The sequence below is a fragment of the Zosterops lateralis genome (genome assembly GCF_965231275.1).
Source record: "Zosterops lateralis genome assembly, chromosome: 4".
Taxonomy (NCBI): Eukaryota; Metazoa; Chordata; class Aves; order Passeriformes; family Zosteropidae; genus Zosterops; species Zosterops lateralis.
Genome location: NC_139765.1, coordinates 68039874 through 68062195, shown reverse-complemented (window position 1 = coordinate 68062195; position 22322 = coordinate 68039874). Strand labels below are relative to the sequence as shown.

The window sequence follows — 22322 nt, the reverse complement described above, 5'->3', positions numbered from 1 at the left end:
ATTTCAAGTTGTACATTTAAGACTCAAGTAAGCTCCTTTGCAAACACTCTTGAGAATAGGATCAAAATGGGAAGAGATTACATGTAATCTAATTATGTTAGGTTCCATTTGAAATCCTTCACTGTAAAAATTAAAAGAATACGACACAGCTTTGCAATATGCTGTAGTTCACATGGAAGTGACAAGAGCATGTGGAACTGAGGCAACATGAGAGAAAATATCATGTGTTGGGTGTACAGCAACGTTTGCTTTAAATAATCTAAACCTCTGGACTGGAATGGTTTGGTGAACTAAAAATAAATTCTAAGAACTTTACGCCCTCTGTCATTAATGTGACACTGGCCTTTGCCTTTTATTGTCTGGCCACAGCTTATATGAAAAAGCTGGTGATCAAGAGATGAATGTCAAACAAACAACACCAAGCATGACACTGGTCAGCAAGGTTGTCCCTGGAGCAACATTGACCCTGAGGACTGGCACCTGCTCATGGGACAGACAGTGAATTCCTGTTGCTGAGTGCTCTGTACCTTTACACCATAACATTCACCTTCTGGTAAGGGCTGTAAGAACATTCATAGTCACTAGAGATTGCTTTGAGTAATTCTTCATTTTCACAGTCTTCCAAAATCACACAAGTGAATTAAATTAACGGCTGTAGGATAAGAAGCAGTAGTTTCACTGAAATTGCACCACCTTGTGATGCACACTGAATCAGGCCTCAAATTATGTATTGAAAGTCTGATACAAGTGCTCCAAATGTGCTTGGAGAGAGGACCTAGAAACCCTGAGGTCTCATTCCCCTCATGCACTGAGTGCTGCAGGTGATCTGGGGAGGCTCAGGTGTGATACTTCCCCTCTTTATCACCACTAATGCTCCCAATCCATGTGTGATCAAATTTAGAGTTGCAATATGTTTAGTTTGTCAGTTAGGTTTCGAGATGGAGCCTCTCCTTCCTAGACTTGAACTTGAGCACTGCTCAACTTCATGAACTGTTCTGTGAGATTCCTCAAAACTGGGATTGTAGAAAGTTCTTCAAAATGTCTTGTCCAGTTCTATTTCCATTATTCTAAGTTATGTCAAAAATGGATTCAAAAAACAGGTTCCTTTCTCTTTTTGAATTCGATCTATGAGCTTAAGAAGTTTCTACAAAATCCCCCTAAGAAAGAGAAGGTCAGATTTCCCTTCAGATTTTCCTCTGATTTTAGCAAATGGATCAAGCTGGAAAATTCATATGTATTTTGCTCTCCACCACATCACTCACGTTCTAATTCCACCTGAGTCTACAGATCATTTGCCAGGGCTATTTCTAGCCCAGTTCCAGACATTTGGGCACATCTTGATCTCATGTTGTACTCTAGGTCTGATCACAGAACAGCAGCAGGGGAATCCTCATGTTATGAGCTCTACAACCAAAAGAAACACAGTTAAAACAATGAAATAAGTTCTGTACCACTTGCTGGCCAGATGGTATTGTGAATTGTTATAATTCATCAGCAAAACAGAGGAAGGAAGTGTTTTAAAGCAAGATTATATTATTTTCCTTGAGTTCTTGTTATGAAATCTTCCTGAGGTGAACTTTTAAAACTTGAAAACCCTTCCAGAGGGAATGAATGGAACAGGACAAACTGGAGACTTGTTGGGGAGTAGTTAAATACAAGGGAGAAGAATAGTAGGCTAGTGAAATAAAGGAAGAATTCATTACCAAGCTTTCAGTTTGGGAAGACATGTGAAGAAAAATACAAGTGATTAAAAAAGAAAGAGAGAAAAAGAAGAAGAAAAAAGTACATAAAAATATATGGTGTTGCTGTCCTCTTCATAATTCTAGATTGGAAAGCACCCAGGTCTTCCCTCCCACTGGAGGGAAATAAGCCTGAAAGCTGAGAAAGCAGATAAGGCCAGCAGTGACATATTCACTATATAGGGAGGCTGAATATTTAGCAAATTACTGCCAGCAAAGTGCTTTAAGATCCTTAAGAAAATATGCTGAGAAAAATGCATTTTATTCTTGCTGTCATTTAAGAAACAAAATACATTTGAAAGCCATGAGAAAAAAAATGTGTCTTAAATGAAAACGACCCATGACCATTAAGTTCACTCCAGTAAAATAAAACACATCCTGTTTTTGTAACTTTTTTATACAAAGCAGATCCTGGACTGTATAGACTATTTCCAGCCAAGGATTTGACCCATAGTTGAATTTTTATTAGAAGCAGGGGAGGAGGTAATGGAAAATACAAAGTGCTGCTGCTGCTTCAGTTAAGATAAAGGGTGAGATCTGAATTTGGGAAAATGCAGAAAATAGAGTAAGTTCATTGTACTGGCTCTCAACTAAAATTAGTTGGTACAAAGAGTTTAGAAATCCTCTGGCAGGGCAAACATAGCTACAGTATCAGTTAATTAAATGACACAAAATGCGTCACCTAAAATACATCCTGGACTTTCCACATAGTCAGGAAAATCTGTCACACAAGCTGCATCAGCCTTTTCTTGATAATTTTGTTCTGAAACAGCTGCATTGAGATAGAAAAGGACAATCATGTTGTGTCCTGCATCAGTCATCCCCACGTCTTTTCCATGGGAAGAAGGAATTGTTGGTCACACCCCACACCCTTATTGTCTATAAAGAAATCTTTTTTCTTTTTTCTTTTTTTTTTTTCTTCTTGCCTAGACTTTGTGGGAGAGCTGGGAAAAGCCTGGTCTGTGCAGAGGCTCCAGGCAAGCTGTAGATGAACAGGGCCACAGGTGTAATCTAACCACTGCTTTTGTGAGACTGCTCATGCAGAGTCCTGAACTCTGCTCCACAACCTGGGTCCTGCACAAAGTCAGTTGAGAGAATCACTTCCTCTGGTACCCCCTTTGAGTGGGATGGAGCTCACTTAACCTTAAGTTAAGGTCCTTATGTCCACACCAGGTGTCAGGGCTCCCATTCTGGGGCCTGGAGGGCACTCAAAGGGCTCGAGGGCAGGAGGCAGCTCATTATGCCATTTCCAGGTGACTGGATTGATGCCACCCTAAGCCCCACTCTCCAGACTTCCATTGATTACGCTGGGAAATTGCTCCATCAGAACTTGCTCAGATCTGATGACCTGTGAGTGAGTCTGGACCCCTCTGAAGCTCAGGTACCCCCGTGCCACCTCACAGGTCAGCACCTACGTGCAGACACCTAAATTTAGGTGTCTTAATCTGCCTGCTGAGTCTAACCTTTACATTAGGTAAATGAATCTGCTTCCAGACAACTTGGTAGAAACACAGGTTTAAAATCCAGATTTGAATGACTTTGATGAAGTAAATGGGGAGAAGTAAAGTGTTTGGAAAATATAATCTGAAGTGCTGAGAACTGAGTATAAACCAGTACAAGAAGCAAACAGGAATCTGCTCTGTCTGTGTGGTATCTAGTCTTTAAATATACACTTACCTCCTACTCAGTTGTTCAGGTGCCAAAATAGGATCTGCATTTGTAGAAAAAGATCAGGCTCATTAGTCCTTTTCATGATTATAAGGTTGTTATCTATTTTTGAATAGAAAAAACACATTGTTCATCCATACTGAAAAGAAAGTGTTTACATTAGAGATTCTTAAAGAATCTTAAAACTGAAAGATTCTTGGTATTTCTGTTGCAAATAAGAATCAAGGATTTACAGGTTTTAATGTTTTCAGCTGGTAGCATTGTGTATCCATGTGTTAAACACTTGGCTTTTATACAGAACACAAAACATCAGTCTATTTTTGACAGAGATGGTCCATGTAACTGAATATTTTCAATGCTTATTAAAGCATTCTTATGCAATGACAATGAGTGTCAGACAAATACCTTGCAATCAGGCAGCACTCCAAATCTGCTCCTGTGTTCACACTGGATATTGCTGATAATTATCCTCTTCCCAATCACATTATCATAGAAAACATAACTGGAAACATAAGGGACACTGAGATGGGCTCATCCACTGCATTCTCCTCCCCCAGCTGGATCAACTACACCTAAAGTTTTTAAGTAAGTACACTTTTAAAAAATACATTAAGATAATACTTTGTTCTTTTTAGGTTTTATTGCAGGATTGGACATTCCTTGATTTCCTTTTGGGGGATGAGAATTGGATCAAAGAAATAGGTCAAAAAAACCTCCACATTTTTCAATCTATTTGTAATCTTGGACAGAATGCAGCTACAAAGTACCTGCAGATACAAAGAAAAGGAAACTGTCCTTTTTGTTCCAGCTTTCATGTTTGGACCTAACTGGAAAGGGAACAGTAGAACTTGAGGATATGGAGAATTATTCTTCATCTAAAGCCTGCCTCTTCCTACAAAGAGTAATAAAGACTTCTAATGATAATAACAGGTGTCCAAAAGCCAGAAACTATTTCTGAGTAATATCTAGTCAGGCAGGTCTAATAACAGGAACAGAACCAAATTACTCTCTTGGATGCATGTTAGTCTTTTTTTTACAAATGAGTGGAAGCTGTAGGTGTGCAGCTGAGCAGGATGTAGTTCAGAGCCTGCAACATTCCTCACAGCTGAACCCCTTCCCGTGGTGAATCAGTGTGAAGCTATAAAAAGAAAATGGGGATTCCTCAAGACAAATTCTAATCCCTGCTTGAGCAGATGGAAGAAACTGACAGAGAGCTCAGTGTGTTACAGGAGAACTCCTTCAGCACAGGTCAAATCCTGAGGTGGCCTAGAGCTGATATAGTGAAGAAACAAGAGACCATCAACACATCTCATCAACGGGGCTATGAGCAGCCAGATCTCATTTCAAACCACCATTAGAGTTGCTCGAGTTTAGCATGTGGATACTGATCTTTAGTTCCTAAACTTGAGATCTGGGGCAGTATTTTCAACATAATATTGCAAATGTCCCTCTGTGTGCTCTGTGTTTCGCTTTTTAAAACTGCTTAAAAAGGAACTTCAGGGAAAAAAAAAAAAAAAAGAAATTAACTATAGATGCTCTGGCACATACCTATACAGAGAACAATCCCCATTTCTGGGGGAACCAGCTCTCAGATGGAGAAGAAACAAGCTGTGAGAGCAGCTGTCAAGGCAGGAGTGACAACCACCCCCAGAGCCACTCTGCAGTGCTGGCTCAACATTCACCCACGTCCACTGGCTGTTTGTTCCAGCCCCTGTGCTCAAAATCTCTTACATCAGCTTCATTCTGCTCTTGGGACTGTTACTCCAACAATCCTGTTTTCAGTGTCTCTTCTCCTTTCTCTCCTCTTTCTGTTTGTATTCTCAAACTGACTCTTACATTACCAAGGTACTACGTGCTTACTCTCAAATTACAACCTTCACTTTACAAACACTTTTAGCTGCTTTTCTCCAGCTCTTGAGCTTTTTTGGAGCAGGGAGTACAGTGTCTGCTGAGGAGAGCTTTGTACTTTCTCAGCCTTAGGCACTGGTGTAATAAACATGATTTACCTTCCTAATGTCCCTGTAATTTCACTTCTATGGATTGGTCCAGATCTAGACAACTGATTAGTGCTAATGTGCACTGAAGAAAAGTAGTTGGTCTTCCAGTACCAAAAAGCTGTGCAATTATGTACCTCTGTAATTTTGGGAGCACTGGGGATTCAAGGTGCTGTCTAAATTCCTTTTTGCACTGTTGTGGCTCTGAGACTGCACAGATGATATTTATCACAGAATGCTTTGGTTGGAAAGGACCTTAAAGATCATCTGGTGCAGTTTGGATGGCACTGCATATCCCAAAGCTGAAAGTAGGTCTTACATGAACTGTCATGAGTTGCCACTAGTGTCAATGCTTGAAAATTGCTGTGCCAGGTCCAGCAAACTGGCAGATGGAAACCTGATGACAGTGAAATCTATAAGAATCCAACCACCAGGTTCAAACTGAATTGGGATTCAGCTGCCTTGCAAAGTCAGAAACTCTCCCATCCTCAGCAATTCAAATGAAACACTGTGCCACTGTCAACAACCAAATCTGTATGTTCATGAAAAACGTGAAGAACTTGAAAAACTTCACAACTGCAATTAATTCATATAATCCTATTTCATCTATCTCAGATGTCCAAATAGGTGCTGTTCATCTCCCTGAAGGTTTCCTGCTGGGAATTGTAGTATCAGCTGAGGCACCCAGGTTCCTAGAGCTGAACATGCCAAGCACAAAAGGTACCCCTGAAACAAGGAGAAATTTTAAAAAATAAATCATAGAATCATAGAATATCCTGAGTTCAGAGGGGCCAACAAGGATCACTGAAGTCAAATTTTAAATAAATTTACTATTAGGAATGGTCTTCTTTTGCCTCCTCCAGAACTACACATATAAACACTCATGAAGGAGAAAAGCAGGTGGTCATGTTTAAAAATAAGTGATAAATTAAACCACATTATTTCAAAGAGACCTAGCCAAACCCTCATATTTTGCATACTGTACAGATCTAATTGAACAAATCATGTACCCAGATTTAAGTAAATTAATGTCACTGGGATTAGGCAGGATGTAAATCGAGGAAGCATTTGATTTCTTTGCCTCTGATGAGAAGAGAGGGAGAAATCAGCATGTACGTCTCTCCTGCTGTCTTGTGAAGCCCAAGCCCAAATTTCTCATACAAGTGGAATGAAAAAGTGAAAATAAAAACAAAGATAAACTAGTCAGTCAGCTGTTTAAAATAAATGAAACTCTAAAAACTCACTAATGGGATTAGTTCATTAAAATGTTCATTGATAACTGACAAGTCCATTATTGATAATTGATAAGTCCATTGCCATATTAAGAATCTTTCCAGTACTAATTGTTTTAGCTTTCAATAAAACAGATGGATAATGATGAAAACCTCTAGTTCACTGTAAGGTTGCTGTTATGCAGGAGGCTGTTCATGGAAACAACAGCATCATTTTAAATGTAGGAGTTTAACAAGATTGTGAAGGTTATTTTAGCCTGGTTTCCTGTGGAAATAGGATCAGACTGTGTGTCTCCTGCTACATTTAACACCAGGCTGGAGTTCTCAGTGACCTTAAGTATCCACCTCTCCTAAGTACACCAAAGGCCAGACAGACACTGGAGACCCAAATTACCACCTCAGATTAGAGAAGAGCCACAGAGTTCACTGGGCACTGCTGTGTTTGACCTGCCCAAAGCCTGCACTCTTCCCACCACAGCACATTTCCTCAGCAGGACTGAAGGAATGGGGGGAAGCAGGAGGGCAAGCGACACGGAGTGTCAGAGGTTTTTACCCAATCAACTCAGGTTCTTTCTTCAACTACAGGACTAGTAAACACTGTTTGCAGCTAATTTTAATTCTGTCCTGCAGTGTCACAGTAACCTGAAGTTCCCCACGTATGTAAATGCTCTCTCCAGTGTGTCTGTGTGGCACAAACACAAACAGCCCGTGTCTCAGCTCCCTCCCACAGCCCGGGGCTCTGTCCCTGTGTATCAAGTGGCACACCCATGGACTGGTCAGGAGGAGATACCAGAGAAAACCATCGCTGAGCCTATGCTGCAGCCTTTTCCTCAGGGCAAGCATTCATTTCTGTCTGTTAGTTCAGCAATACTTTTCCTGCAAGTTTTAACATCTCTTCCAATCTCCTTGACAGATCCAGGGGACTGGCAGACATAGTTTCCTGAAGTTTTTTCTTTTTCCTTCAAAACTAAAATAATTGATTAAAAAATAATAAAATTATATAATAAAAAATTTTATAAATAATAAATAAAATTATAAAAATAACCCCTTTTCGTTTGTGGGTTATTTTTTATAATTTTCTTTGAATAATTTTCTTTGCTCATTATGTATTAGTGCTTCCTCTGCTTGGAAACAGGAACCACGAGCACTTCGACACAGAGAGTTGCAGGATGTTTCTCCACAATATCAGACAGCTGTGTTGGATCAGGCCATCGCTCCTTCCTTTGTGCCAACGCACTGTGAATTTAACATGTGTGGCCTTGATAAGATGAAAGTGTGTGGTGAGACCAGCTGGATGGTCTGAGCCCAACCTGCAGCCCGGCCTTTCCTTCCATAAAGAAAATGCACACAAGCACTTGGCAGCTTCCCCAGTAGCTCCTTGTCCTGCCTCCTGGCTGCCACCTCTGACACAGCCCCGGGAGATAAGATGCGAGATAAGGTAAAATACACACCACTGAGAGATGTAAGTCACCACCAACACAGTAATGAGAAGTGTTCTGTGTCAAGCTCATTGCAAGAAATGGTGCAAGGACACATAAAAATCTCCCCCTTCTCCTCCTCCTCCTCCTTCACCAGAGTGGTGTGGACATGACTGGTTTCAGCTCCTGACTGAACTAATTTTTTCTGGGACTTCATAAACTTTTCCACCTAAGGTGGATGTTGTCTGTGTTATCCCTGTGCAGCTTCTGATGTTGGTGGTGCCAAGGAGCCATTAACTGTTAAGATTCTGTCATTCTCCTGCTCATTTTTAAGAGCCTGGATAAAAAGGCTCTTAAAAAGGCTCTCTGATAAAAATCAAATTTAACTGAAAAATTAATATTTTCCCTGGTTCTAATACGATGGTTGTAATGAGATGAAAAGGATTGAAAGACAATGAAACTAGTTGAAAATTTGTCGCTAGAGGACACGAAAGAATCACACTCACTGTCAAGTTGAGAAGTGAAGAGAGAAAGAGAAAGTTTATTATGATTTGGGGTTTTTATATTTTTAACAAATTTTTGGAATTTGTTCAGGGATCGGGGGATGAGAGTAACACCTCTCTGACCCCAGTGGTCAACTTAAAAGTCCATCAATTTGTCCTTCCTCCTGGAAGGAATGTGTCCTTTACAAAATATCAGTCTTTGTTTTTGTTACAAGTGTGAGAAAGCTCCAGTAGAAATGTGAGAAACATCAGAAGGCTGAAAAATCAGGGCGACAAAAATTGGCCAAGGGGCAGAAAACAGGTGAACCAGAAGAGTCCAGAAAATTCAATGTATTTTGCTACAGTAAAGTCGTTACTAGCAGAGTCAGGGACAAAGTTGGGTAGAGGTTGCAATTTTGTGGGGAGAACTGTCATTTGCAGAAGGAGCTTGTAGCAAAACCAGGCCACAATAGAGGGTGTTCACAAGTATGGGCAACTTTAGGCAAACATTTGCTCTTGGCCCCAAACAATAGCTACAATTTACCTCTCCATTCACAGCAATGCTTTTGGCTGTAACAGCAGAGAGGCACTGACATTTAGAAGTGAATCCTAAGATATAGTTAGAGAATCATTAGGCTGAGAGGATTCTGGTACTCCTTTCTTCCATTGAGGTCCCCAGGCTTATTTCAGTATTTTCATGTGGATGAGGAGAAAGTTCACATGCCCTGAAAGAGGCATCAGACCAGTCTGCCTTGGTTCCCTGCTGATGATTTGGGCTGGGACAGAGCTGGTTTTCTTCTCAGTGCCCTGTGTGGGGCTGGTTTGGATTTGTGTTGGAATCAGTGTTGGCAGATCAGGGATGTTTTTGTTATTGCTGGGATGGGCTCACACACAGTCAAGGCCTTCTGTCCTCCTCACCCCACCAAGGAGTGCCCAAAGAAGCTGGGAGGGGACACAGCCAGGACAGATGGCCCCAATTTACCCCAGAGACACCTCAGACCAATATTACAATATTTTGTAATTCTGGTCACTGTTCACATCTTAAGAATCTCACATACAAAAAAAAAAAAATCTAATGTTAAATATAAACCACTTCAACAGTGAGGACAATATAGGATAAAAGATGAGTGTGGGGAGGATAAGAGAAAGACACAAATGAAGAAGAGCAGGAACGGGTGTAGTGGCAAAAGGGCTTTGGTCGATTACCTGGTTCACAAGTGAAGGGAAAATTACATTACACGGAGCAGTGCTGCCACACAGTGTCCGGGAAACAGCTCTGAGCTGAAACTGCAAAACATTGCAGCAGAAGTGACTCTGGGAGCTTTATGTTTAATGTCAAGAGCAAACAGGACTCTGGGTTGTTTGCTGAAGGCATGGAAATGTAAAGGCAGACAGGGAAGGACCTGATCTGGGCCTGACTGGCAGGTGATTAGCCTGGTTCACAGGCTGCTGCAAATCCTCAGTGGCAGTCATGGAGTTAAAACTGGATTCAAATCCTCTCTTTTAGCAGAATAATCAGTATTTTTAAAAATACATAACTTTCTCTTAAAGTACATGCTAAAATTTCTGGTAGTCTCCTATAAATTAATCCTATAAGTGACTTTTAATTGCCACATAATTAGTAATTAGAGTCTCTATAAAGAGGAGGATGATACATAAATTACCTTTCTCAGACTTTTCAAAGAACAAAACTCAGGGCTAGGACTCAAAGGAGGTTTGGTAGCAGAGTCGTGGGAATTCGAGGTGTGGACAGACTAAAGGGGTTTCATGCCCTTAGAAATCCCCAGCACAATTAATTATTTTCCTGAAATTTCTGTGCTATTTATATCCTAATAGCAATATAGAAAACATAAATTGTCTAAGGACACAATAAAAATGTTATGCAGACAGCACCCATCCTGTGGTGCTGGGACTCAGCTCAGAATCTTTGCTAAATGGAAACAAAAATGCAAAATCTTTTTTCATCTTTCCTTTAGTCAGTCCTGGAGGGTTCCACATCAGAGAAACCATGATGCACTAGTCTATCCCTTTGCTAGCAGAATTTACAAAGCAGGGAAATAAATGATTTTCCTTGGCCTGGGTGCAAGAACAAGACCTTGCTCTCCCTGTTATCCTGGAACTACTACACACCTGAGCAGAATTAAGCAGTCTTTGAGTTCTAAAGGTGCCAAACCCCTCTGGCTCCCAGTGGGATTTGAATGCCTTCAGCAGTATTGAAATCAGGTCACAAGATCCTCTGGGAATGCCAGCGTTTGACAAGAGATAATTTGCATGAAACTCTGCTAAGGATATGTCTGCCTCCTGTTCCATAAAACAGTCCCAAGTCTTCATCATAGCATTCCAATTAATAGAAATGCCTTTATGGATAAATTTACTAATTTACATATGTGTATGTGGATGTGTTTTACATTTCAGCTGCATCCCAACAAGGTCTGCCTTTGCCCTGGGTGCACCTGCTATTTATAGCAGCAGGTGCTCCTGCAAGATTCATATCCCATCTGGGCTCACTGAAAGCCAAGGAAATAAAGACCCAAATAAATACCTGTGCTTCATAAAGGAAGGGATCCTGTATCTTTATTGTCCATGCATGCTATCAATGGAGACCACAGAGGGCTTTACAGCAGCTAAGCACACTTGAATCTCAAAATATCTTTTCCTGCACAGTGTGATACCCTGGCAGTTTCTGGAATGATCTAAGGATGAAGTCACGTCATGTCCTTTGTCATTTCCCTTTTTATTTTTTTATGAGGATCAATACAGCTAAAGGTTAGAAAAGCCCCTTCTTGTACTTGCAATCCTGGCTTCTGGCTGTCTCCAGTTGAAACTCTGAGCTCAGCCATAACCACAGTGCTCTGGCAAATGCTATGAAAAGGAAATCTGCCTGAAATAGGAAAGTTTTCTCAGTACTTTCTCAGAGAAGGCAGCAGCAGGTCTGATAAATGCATTGGGGAAGCTGCAGCCAAAAAACAATCTGTAATGGGGGTGGGTGTGAAAGGAAACATGAGGTTGTCAATCAAAGTTAAAAAGAACTGAATTTCCAGAGAGCTGGAAACACTGTATAAAAAATAAGCTTTTTGGAGAAGACCACAAAAATACTCTTTCCTTGGAGATGGACAGAAAAGGGACAAGCAGATGGAGAAAGAGAAGGAACTGAAAGAAAAAAAATCAGGTGGCATTCACAAGTTTGAAAGAGGTCAGTGGTCAGAGTTTCAGGGGATTGGGAACTCCTCCCAGAGTAAGCACACACGTTGTGTTCTCGGTGTGCTGCCTTTGCCACACCAAGCAGGGACTTTGACACTACAGAGATCTATATGAGATGATCTCATTTGCTTCTAAATGGGATTTTTTTTCCCCCCCTACAAATTCCTACTGAATATTTAAAGAAAATTTTAGAAGAACTTTTCAGTGAATGACCATGAGGTACAAACAACCCTGAAAATGGTCACGTGAGGAAAGCCCAGAGCAGAATTATCTCTCAGGTCTGACAGTGACCTTCAACACTGAAAAATGTATATAAATGTACATAAACCCACTGTGCTTCTTCCTGTAGAGCCACAAAGCCCAGGGATCTGAGGGGTCATTGTGTGAGGAAACATAAAATCTGTAAGCAGAAAGTGCATCCCCACACTAAGCTGTTAATATCTGTGTAAGTAAATATATTACTAAACACAAAATTCAAATGGTTCTTTTATGAGGCTGATGCTCACCACTGAGAAGCCTCAATTGCCACTGCAGTCAAAAAAAAGCTGTAGGGGTTCAACAGACACTGATGAAAACTGGGAACCTACAAGTACTTTGCAACAACTCACAAGAACAAGGAGATCAGGAAGCAGGAGCACAGATTTACATTCACAAGGAGCATATGCTGGACATAAATCTATTCCATTTTAGGGTACCTGTATCATGTGGAAAAAGGTTGCTTGGTCCTTTGGCCTGTCAGCATCTCCTGGAGATGAGATTGTTCCCTAGGTGGCTGCCCCTCTTTCAGCTTGACTTCTGGAACACAGGTGAGCAGAAGCATAAGCAATACTCAAGAGGAGCTGTAAATGTACCTGTAAGTCCCTAAAATACTCTGATTTTAAAATTACATCTGAAGTTTAAAATAACCAAACCATCTCTTAAAATCACATTTGCCTTTTTTTTTTCTTGTTGAAAGCATCATATGGACTACAGACTGACTCTGTGGAACAAATTAGAACACATAAGGCCTTTCCCATGGCAATTTCTAGATGATGAGCTCCCAGTGAATAAATTATGACCTTCTTAGCTCCCAAGTAGCCCTGCAGAGCTGAATTTCATCTCATGCCAGTTACTCTGGGCCTGAAAGCGACGTCCCTTTCTCTGCATGACACCTCTGTCCTCACTGCCATGACAGATCCCACCCCAGTGCCACTGACGAGTTCACTCAACACACTCCTAACCTCCATCCCACGGTCACAGATGCAAATGCTCAGTGGAATCTGAAGAAATTATCACATTTCTGAGTGCTCTCCAACACCCCAGCTACTCATTAATGACACCACTGCCCACCCAGGCTTTCCAGAGCAGGAGTCAGGACTGAGACAGAACAGAGGGAGGCTCCATGTGGATGGTCTGTGCCAGGAATAACGTGTCCAGCAGCGCCAGGGAAATGGGCACTGGAGAGCCACACCTCGAGTGCTGTGCCCAGCTCTGGCCCCTCAGCTCAGGAAGGGTGTTGGGAAAGATGGGACAGGAAGGACTTATGAATATGACTGTATGGTAAGAAATACTGCAGATGTAAAACCTGTGAGTGAAATAGAAATAAAGGCCAGCTTTGAGATGTGATCATGGCAGGCAGGAAAACGGTGATTAGCTGAAGATGGGTTGAAAAGACAGGAAAACAAAGGACTTAGGAATATTGCTTTTCCATCCTGCAAAGGCATCAGGGAACAAGTACATAAGAAAGGAGTCTGTAGAGTTTAGAATATAAAATGACATGGTAATGTAGTAGTTCTTATAGGCTGCATGCAAAGTTTGTAGGTTTTGTATCTTCCAGGGGTTGGTCACTGTAAATTAGAATATTCAACACAAAAAGATATATAACGTATTGTAACAAGGTGATCGCTCTCTTTGCTTGCTCTTTTTTGCCCTTCCCCTCTCCTCTCTCTCACCTCGCTTGCTCCTGCTTTCTCCCCACGTTTTTCCCCTGCTCCTACCCCGTTTTTACCCCTTAGCTCTCTTCTATCTTTCTCTCCCCCCATTCTCTCTTTAGGGCTTTGCTCCAGCCCAGGCTGGTGGCTGGAAGCAAAGCCCTCTTTACCCACGACCCTTGTAATAATAAAGCCACGTGTTTCTAGAACATCTCAAGTCTGCAAAATTCCTTGTCCCTGCCATCCACGGAAATTTCTACAGCAGGGCATTGAGGGGCTGGAGGGTGTCCAGAGAAGGGCAGTGGGGCTGGTGAAGGGCTGGAGCACAAATCCTGTGAGGAGGAGCTGGGGGAGCTCAGCCTGGAGAGAAGGATGCTCGGGGTGACCTTTTCACTCTCTACAACTCCCCGGGTGTAGCCAGGTGCGGGTCAGGCTCATCCTCCAGCGACAAAACGAGAAGAGACATGATCTTAAGCTGTGACAGGAGAGTCTTGGTTTTGTTATAAGTGTGTATTATAAAATTGGCTTTTCGCAAGATGTGTGCTATATGATTAATAACATAGTAAGGATATAAGATGTAAGTTTATTTCTGCTATTAGTAAAAGAAGATTAGATATAATGAGAGTAGTCGATGTAAGTATGCTTAAACTGTTTGGTTGAGATAACATCCAGTGAACATGTAAAGAAGACTCTGCTACTGATACACCAACTGTCAACATCTACCACCTAAAAAAAGCACAAACCAAAGCCCAACCTAAAAGTGATAATAAAGACACAGCCACGATCCATGCATACTCTAAAAACGCAGACCCAAAGAGAAACAATGCAAAACAGTTCCTGAAATATGGAAACTAGTTTATAGAATTCATAAACTATTGCGATAAAAAGGGTATTTAAAAATTGTCTCTGAGATAGCAAAGTGTGGACTTAACTGAATGCCAAGTCACCCAGCCGGCTGTACTTAGTTTTGTTGGTGGGTTTTTGGTTTTTGTTTTTTGTTTTTTTTTTTTTTGTTTTGTTTTGTTTTGTTTTTGGTTGTTTTTTTGTTGTTTTGTTGTTTTTTTGTTTTTTTGTTTTGTTTTGTTTTGTTTTGTTGGGGTTTTTTGGGTTTTGTTTGTTTGTTTGTTTGTTTGTTTTTGTTTGTTTTTTGGTTTGGTTTGGTTTGGGTTTTTTTTTAATCTCCTAATTGTCTTAATTATTTTATTAAACATATTCCTTAAAATTTACCAAAAAGTGAACCTCGTTTTTCACAGTTTGCACATTGGGAAGAATTTCTTCATAGAAAGAGTGACCGGACACTGGGGCTGCCCGGGGCGGGGGTGGTGGTGGAGTCACTGTGCCTGGAGCTGGTTTAGGAAAGCCTGGAGGCTCGCTCAGTGCCACGGTCTGGTTGACAGGGCGGTGTTTGGCCACAGGTTTGTGACCAGATCACAGATCACAATGATCTCAGCGGTTTTTCCTAACCCGATCGATTCTGCCATCCGGTCCCTCGGCAGCCCCACCACACCGGGGTCAGGCTTGGGGCCCGGGTTCGGTGGAGCTCCGCCCGCCCTGCCCGGCCCAGCCCAGCCCAGCCCGGCGCGGCCCTGTGCGGCCCCTCAGCGATGGCGGCCCGGCTGTCCCCGCTCCAGAGGCCCCTCAGGGCCGCCCTCAGCAGCGCCGCGGCCGCGGGAGGCGGGCAGGCCCCGCTGACGGAGCGGCGGCAGGAGGGCGGCGTGCGGTGAGAGCGGGGGAGGCTCTGGGGAAGCTCCGGGGGCTGTGTTGGGAGCTCGGTGACCGTAACCCCGCCGCGTTCCCCGCGGGTTGTGTTTTTGCAGCACCATCGTCCTGAAGAACCCGCGGCGGCGGAACGCGCTGTCGCTGCCCATGCTGCAGAGCCTGCGGCGGGACCTGCTGCACGACGTCCAGAGCCGGGAGCTCCGGGTCATCGTCATCGCGGGTACCGAGCGGGGTGGGGATAAACACAACGGGGAACGCGGAGATGGGACACAAACCCCGCTGGGAACCGCAGGAAACGGGGACCTGTGTGTCCCTAATGTGTGTCCCTAATGTGTGTCCCTAAGGCCCCCGTGGTCTCCCTCAGCTGTCTGTGCCCGCCCTCCTGTACACTCGCTCCTCTTCCTGTGTACTCACTCCTTTTCCTGTATTTAATTCCTCATTCCTGACTCGGCATTAACGATTGACTCGGAGTTTGTTACGCCTTTGGTTTTAGCCGATATGTCTAAGCATTAACGCGTTTCAAAACGTCAGCATTTTAGTCCAGGTATGAGTGTGTTTACCCCTCAGCAGTTTAGGGTTAGGGTTAATTTGTTTTAAGATTGTGTGTAAAGAATACTTTAAACAGAACAAAAGCCAAACAAACAAACAAACAAAAAAGTTTTAAAAATTATCAAAGTAAAGCATTAACGTCCTCACGTAGGGGTTTTGTGCAGGAAGGGGCAAAGTCAGGATGGCACCTGTTGCCCTATTGTCAGTACAGACTGTAGTGAAAAACGGGGTTTCTGCAAATCCAGTCCTCTGTTTCATTGCTCTGGGCCAGGATCAGCTTCATTGTTGCCAGTGGTTTGTCTGAACTATTTTAAAAACACTCCAGAGAAGGAGAGATCACTGTATCTATACCACAGACACCCACGGATGTAGAACAGTTTCTCAGAGCCTGTTACAGTTTCCTTCCATTTACAGATTAAGCTGTAGAGTTCTTAAAGATGATGAAACTTGAGCTGTACTTAAGCCATCTTTTTTTCTTCTGCTATTTTAAGATAACCTTCCCTTGCCCCCCTTCCAAACCTCTCAGATATATTGGTTTATTAATTTAGGATCATGCTGTTTCCTATACATAGGGGGAAACTCTGTGTGTTAGGGTACACATAAGAGTGGAAGAGAGCTGATTTCACAGGGGTGAGTTTAAATATACATATTCCTCATTTCAAACAGCAGTTAGAAATTTTGCAAAACACTGAAGTGTTGGGAGTACAGTGCTCTGGGAATTTGTGAGCACAATTGCGTTTGGTGTTTTAGAAATTGCACATTCCTATTTATTTCTGATTCCCCTGCTGAATGAAACACAAAAGAAGAAATTTCAAGAAAATAAAAGATTCCTCAGAGAATGCTTTGGGCCTTTAACAAAGACTTTGCAGCAGATTCTTCAATGAGGTTCAAATTCAAATGTAAATAATCTCCATATATATATTGCCAACCCCATGAGTTGACTGACAGTTGTGTGGTTATTTCTGGATAGATTGTGTCTCAGTAATCTGATTCATAAGAAACAAATCCATAAGTAAGGTTTGGTGTGGACAGTTGTAGCTGGAAATGCCAGATCCATACAAATATCTGAGAAGTTCTGAAGGATTGGAAAGCATCACATTGGTTCTTTTGAATGGCAGGTAGTTGCATGATAAAGGAAAACTGTTGTAAAGATTTGGTACCTGTATAGAGTGTTTTGATTTTAGCAAATCCAAAGTTTAATTCCACAGAAACCTCCTCTTTTGCTGCCCAAACCCTGAACATGCTTTTGGGGGTTCTCTGGAAGACAATTTAGTAGTGGAGAAGACACTCCAACAACCCTTCTGGTTCTCTTGTAGCAGAATAACTTTCTTTATTTTTCCACTGCGACCTTCAACACCATGACAGAAAAAATATTGATGCTTATTTAGCAAAAGTTAATAATTAATTCTGGGTACAATAAATAGAGACTAAGTATATTTATCAGTCTGAGAGCAGAGCACTCCAGCCTTGCTCCAGCTGGTAAGTTTGTGTTGTACCGAGGAGCTGTTTTGAACATCCTTACACAAAACTGGGCTCAGAAGTGTGAAGTGCATTCTTTCTAACTGAGTTAAGTGTAATGGAAGTGAAATGAGACCTTGAAAAGTGATAATGGGTGTTACTGTGCTTAAATTAAATGTTGCATTGCAGCTATTTAAAGTTACCACAAAGCCCAGAAAGTGATATTTTGGAATTCTGTTCAAAACTCCCTCCCCAAACTCCTTTTTGAACATTGACATGTCACTGACATCCCTTTAGCTGGGACATTGATATGCTGCAGCCCCTGTTTTTTTATTACTTCAGACTGACTTTTCCTGAAATTCTTTGCAGCTGAAGGACCTGTATTTAGTTCCGGCCATGATTTAAAGGAACTGTCAAGTGAAGATGATGTGAAGCATCATACCCAAGTATTTGAATTATGTGCAGAGGTAAGCAGTTCTTCTTGAGTGCCTCTGCCTTTGCCTGGTGTTAAGAGCAAGCATTGGTTTAAGGTGGGACAGCACTGGTCATCTGCTTACTAAAGCACAGATTATTCCTTCAGATTCCTAGAGATTCCTTGATTTTTGCTGCTCTGCCATTTTAATGCCTGATCCTGGTGAAATTGTGTTATCTCTGGATTTCTCTACATGTAAATAGAAGGGCTAGAATGCCAGTGTGCATGTCTCCAACAACAGGCACAGTCAGAGTGTGCTCCTTAGTTTAGCCAGTATTCCTTGCAGCTGAGCGTTTGGGCAATGTCTTTTCTAGAAGTCTAGGGATAACCACTTTCAAATCACTTGTGATCAAATGTTCTTCCCCAGCATTTATTTAGTTAAAAGTTCAGGATCAGCTTAAGCACCAAGTAGACAATGTGAAAGTAAGATCTGACTCGCTGGTTGTCCAAGTTCTCCTTAAAGACACAGGTCAGGGAGGTGGGGAAGTTAAAGTGAATCCTGGAGCCTTTGGAGAGAATGGCAAAATCCCCTCTGATAGTGGTGGAGCTAGAATTTAACCCCCAATCCTTCTCACTGTGACAACAGTGAGTACTTTCAAACTTTTTGTTCTAGTTTCTCCAGTACTAATGATCTCTGAGACATTGCCAAGGCCATATTTAAGGAATGCTGTAAAAGCCAGCGTGAAAGCTACAGGCCCTTCATCACCCTTGCATCAGAAAGGAGCCAAGATCCAACAGTTCGGGGTCTTTTTGGTGAATAGGGAGGAAGGTACTTTTGATGGCTTCCAAAACAGCATCATGTCTTCCTGAATCTCCATACTGACCACTGCCTTTTGTGCATGCAGGTTATGACTTTAATCCAGAAACTTCCAGTGCCAGTGATTGCCAAGGTAAACGGCTTGGCCACCGCAGCCGGCTGCCAGCTTGTGGCAAGCTGTGACATCGCAGTGGCAAGTGAGAAATCTCAGTTTGCTACTCCTGGAGTAAACATTGGGCTCTTCTGCTCCACACCAGCTGTGGCCTTGGGCAGATCTCTTCCAAGAAAGGTAAGCTTCCTTCCCAGATATTCTTCATAATTTTGCAAGAAGTTGGTTCCCGTGTTAGGAGTTTTAGTTCCGTTGCTTGAACTTTATTTTCCTGCAGTGCAGCATTCAAAATACTTTATTTCAAAAGGCACCTCCATAACTCCTTGGACTGGGAAGAATAATAAAGGGTGAACTCTTGTTTAGGAAAGGCAGCTTCCTACTGATGTTACTCCAACCAGCACGAGCTCGTCCCAGCAGCTCAGCAATCCCTTTCCTTTCCAACAGACAGCTCAGGGCTTTAGCCAATGATGTTCTCCCCTGAGGCGGAAACCCCTGCAAGTTCAGGATAACAATCCCACCGAGGCATCAATTCTTGCCAGGCAATGACATTTCACTGCCAGCAGGATCTGCCTGGCTGTGGATCAAGATGCTTTAAATAGCATCTAAACCCCTCCTGTTTTATGTCCTACTGATTGTGGCTGCACATCTCTCACAGCATAAAAAAAATAGTACAATCTATAAAGCTTCCATAACTGAGAATAGAAGTTTTAAGTTCGGATCCAGTTGGATTCGTGCAGACAGACGGTCCAAGCTCAGCAGGGTTCTGCTGAGATGCAGTGACTGAACTGCACACATTGCTGGATAGGAGCTTCAATTTGAAATTTCCCATCTGCAGGGACATCCTGTCCAAATAGAGTCCATGGGGGATTTTTTCAAGTCTGCTCTTGTGTGCAGTTGTAGCTGTTTCTGAATTAGTAATTCTGGGCTGTAGGATTACCTTTTTAAAATGTGTGGGAAATACTTTTCTCCATGCCACTTTTTAAAGCAATAAGAACATTCTCTACAGTTCCCAGAATTGCTGATTTTTGCCTTGTAACAAAAGAAGTGTTGCCATTGCTTGTAGTTACCAGAGGAAAGATGCTAATGAGGATAATAAGGTTTTATGATTCAGGCAGTGGTCACTTGCATCAGGAGTCTTGAAAAGCAATCTATTGATACATAACATTGAATAGTCACTGATTATTTGGGGGATTTTTAGTTTCAAACCTCAAGCACCAGATGCTGAAAGCAGCAGGAGACTGAAATAATGTGGCTATAAAAAGTCCCTATTTAAAACCACCCATACTAAACTTAAAACTAGGACAGGTGTTTTCAAAAACTGCACATATGCCCAGCTTAAAATACCAAGTTCAGTCATTTGATTTTGTAGATGATCCACCTCTCTTTTAATTCCTAGAGCAATCACTAGAGACTGTGGGCTTTTGAAGCGAAACCCTGGGGTGTCAGCCTAGGACAGCTGCAATCAGCAGGCAGGTTTGAAAAGACCAGCTTTAGACCCAGTCCTTCTCTTTGCTGAGACCTTGGCAGTTTTAAGGACCAAAAGATTTAAATCATTTGTGAAGAGAGTAACCTGTACTTGAAGGAGGAGGGTGAAACTCCCCAAACAAAACAAAGCACTGAGGCAGTTGGGATGACTTAATGCAGTATTTTTCCTTGTTCAGGTGGCACTGGAGATGCTTTTCACAGGTGAACCTCTCTCTGCCCACGAAGCCTTAATGCACGGGCTGGTCAGCAAGGTGGTACCAGAAGACAAGCTGGAGGAAGAGACCATGAAAATCTCCCAGAAGATCTGTGAAAGCAGCAAATCCGTCCTGGCCTTGGGGAAAGCCACCTTTTACAGACAGATAACCCAGGACCTCGACACTGCTTACAAAATAACTACTAAGGTCATGGTAGATAATTTGACTTTGAGAGATGGGCAGGAAGGCATTGAAGCCTTTGTTCAGAAGCGTAAGCCTGTCTGGTCACACTCTCAGGAGGAGAAGAAGTGAGTCCTGTCTCTAAACAAACCTGAGCTGTGCCTTATGATTCTTCATGCAGTTGCCTTTGGGAACTATATTTTTATTCTTACTGGAAGTAAAATTTCTCTTCTTTCAAATGCCAGACACAATAAATTACTCTAAGTGTGTAATAAATGTTAAGAAAAATCAAAGAAAATGGGTTTCCTTAGCAGTGAATTTAATCTGTGGTTTTAGAAGTAATTCTGTACTGCAAAAATGAGTTTAACGTGTCTCAGGTTACACAGGGAGTCACAGGGGCTGAGAAAGAGCTCAAATCACCTTGTTCAGAGCCTCCCCTCCATTGTTCTGGATGAAAATTGCTATTTATTGTTATTAATAGAGAATTGAAGGGCTTAAACACATTCCAGAGATGATGGTAGTACATATAATAATGGATTCTGGGGCTGTTTGGGTGTTACAGACAGAAGCCTGTAACAGTTGTCCATTGCTCCTCATATCTTCCTGTGAATTCCATGTGTCAGCAGTTTGTCCCCCACAAATCCTGATTTTCCACCATCAGTTCAAGCACTTATCCCAGCTCTAAGGAGTTTCATTGACTCCAGGGAGGATGAGCATGGGTTGGGGTAGAAGGCAGTGTCTTGCCCCAGCTGTATTTTCAGGCTGGTGTGTTAGTTGGGAAGTCCATCCTTGTGCTCAAAGCTGGGCTTTTACCAGCACTGGAGCAGTCCAACCATGGATTTAAGGACTTGACAACTTCTGGAAAAAGGGGTTCAGCTGCTCCCCTGGGTAATCAGTTGCAACCCCCCAGGTGAATTTTTTATTAATGTCCAGTCTGAGCCTTGAAGCAGCATTTTATGGCCGTTCCCCCTGTTTACATCGCAATTTGGCATTATTGGGAAAGTTTGGCTCCATTATCTGTGTAACCCTCTCCAAGCAGTCACAGGCTGCATGTAGGCCACACTTAAGATTCCTCTGTGCCAGACTGACAAGCCCTGCTTCCTCCACCCTCCCTGGAGGTCATGTTCTCTGGGTAACCACTTTGGCACCCCTCCAGTGGACCAGTTCCAGTTTTTCCACATCCTTTTTGTGCCAAAACTGGGCTGTATCCAAATGTGGCCTCACCAGATTTTAGCAGAGGAGAGCCAAACAGGCCCTCCATGTGCTGGCCTGTCAGTGTGTGTTTTGTCAGTGTGTGTTTTGTCTGCTCTGTGCTGAGAGGGCACTGCTGGCTTGGATTTAGCCAGGCATCTCCCTGGGAGCCCATTTCCAGCAGGACTGTGCCCTGCCAGTCCACTCCTCACCTGTCCTGGTATCCTGTACTGGTTTTTCTTCCCAGGTGAAGAAACTTTTGCATTTCTCCTTGGATGGTGGTTGGTTTGGATCAAAGCCAGGCCATTTGAGGTGTCAGCCATTGCCCCAATTGCACAGAATCTCAGGTTTGCTGAGGATGTGTTATTGATGGCAGCACTGGATGAAAGGAGCCTTGGTATCAATCCACGGTGATCAGCATGGGATGACTTCCCAGCAAACACATTTTTTCTAAAGTTCCACATAGCCAAATCATGAGGGCTCATCCATCTCATCCATAAATAGACATCTAAGTAAGACCACATGAATCACAGTATGGATGGGCCTTTTTTCCTTGTTGACAGT

The 22322-nt window shown here is 42.5% G+C and overlaps 1 protein-coding gene and 1 long non-coding RNA gene across 3 annotated transcripts; one reads left to right on the top strand and one right to left on the bottom strand.

Moving 5' to 3' along the window:
• Positions 1 to 784: 784 nt before the first annotated feature.
• Positions 785 to 16540, bottom strand: LOC310909033. 2 transcript variants are annotated; one of them, XR_014589994.1, is made up of 4 exons: positions 15778 to 16540; positions 12430 to 12529; positions 3417 to 3450; positions 785 to 1404 (listed from the first exon to the last, which is right to left on the bottom strand). It is a non-coding gene; the product is annotated as an uncharacterized lncRNA (long non-coding RNA). The 2 variants fall into 2 exon arrangements; XR_014589995.1 differs by lacking the exons at positions 785 to 1404; positions 3417 to 3450 and adding an exon at positions 6044 to 6127.
• Positions 15249 to 20865, top strand: ECHDC3 (enoyl-CoA hydratase domain containing 3; the record flags this gene model as incomplete). Its single annotated transcript, XM_083860596.1, has 5 exons — positions 15249 to 15364; positions 15462 to 15583; positions 17740 to 17837; positions 18688 to 18888; positions 20370 to 20865. The coding sequence occupies 5 exons, from the start codon at positions 15249 to 15251 to the stop codon at positions 20697 to 20699; spliced, it is 867 nt and encodes a 288-aa protein (XP_083716722.1). The 3' UTR covers positions 20700 to 20865.
• Positions 20866 to 22322: the final 1457 nt, after the last annotated feature.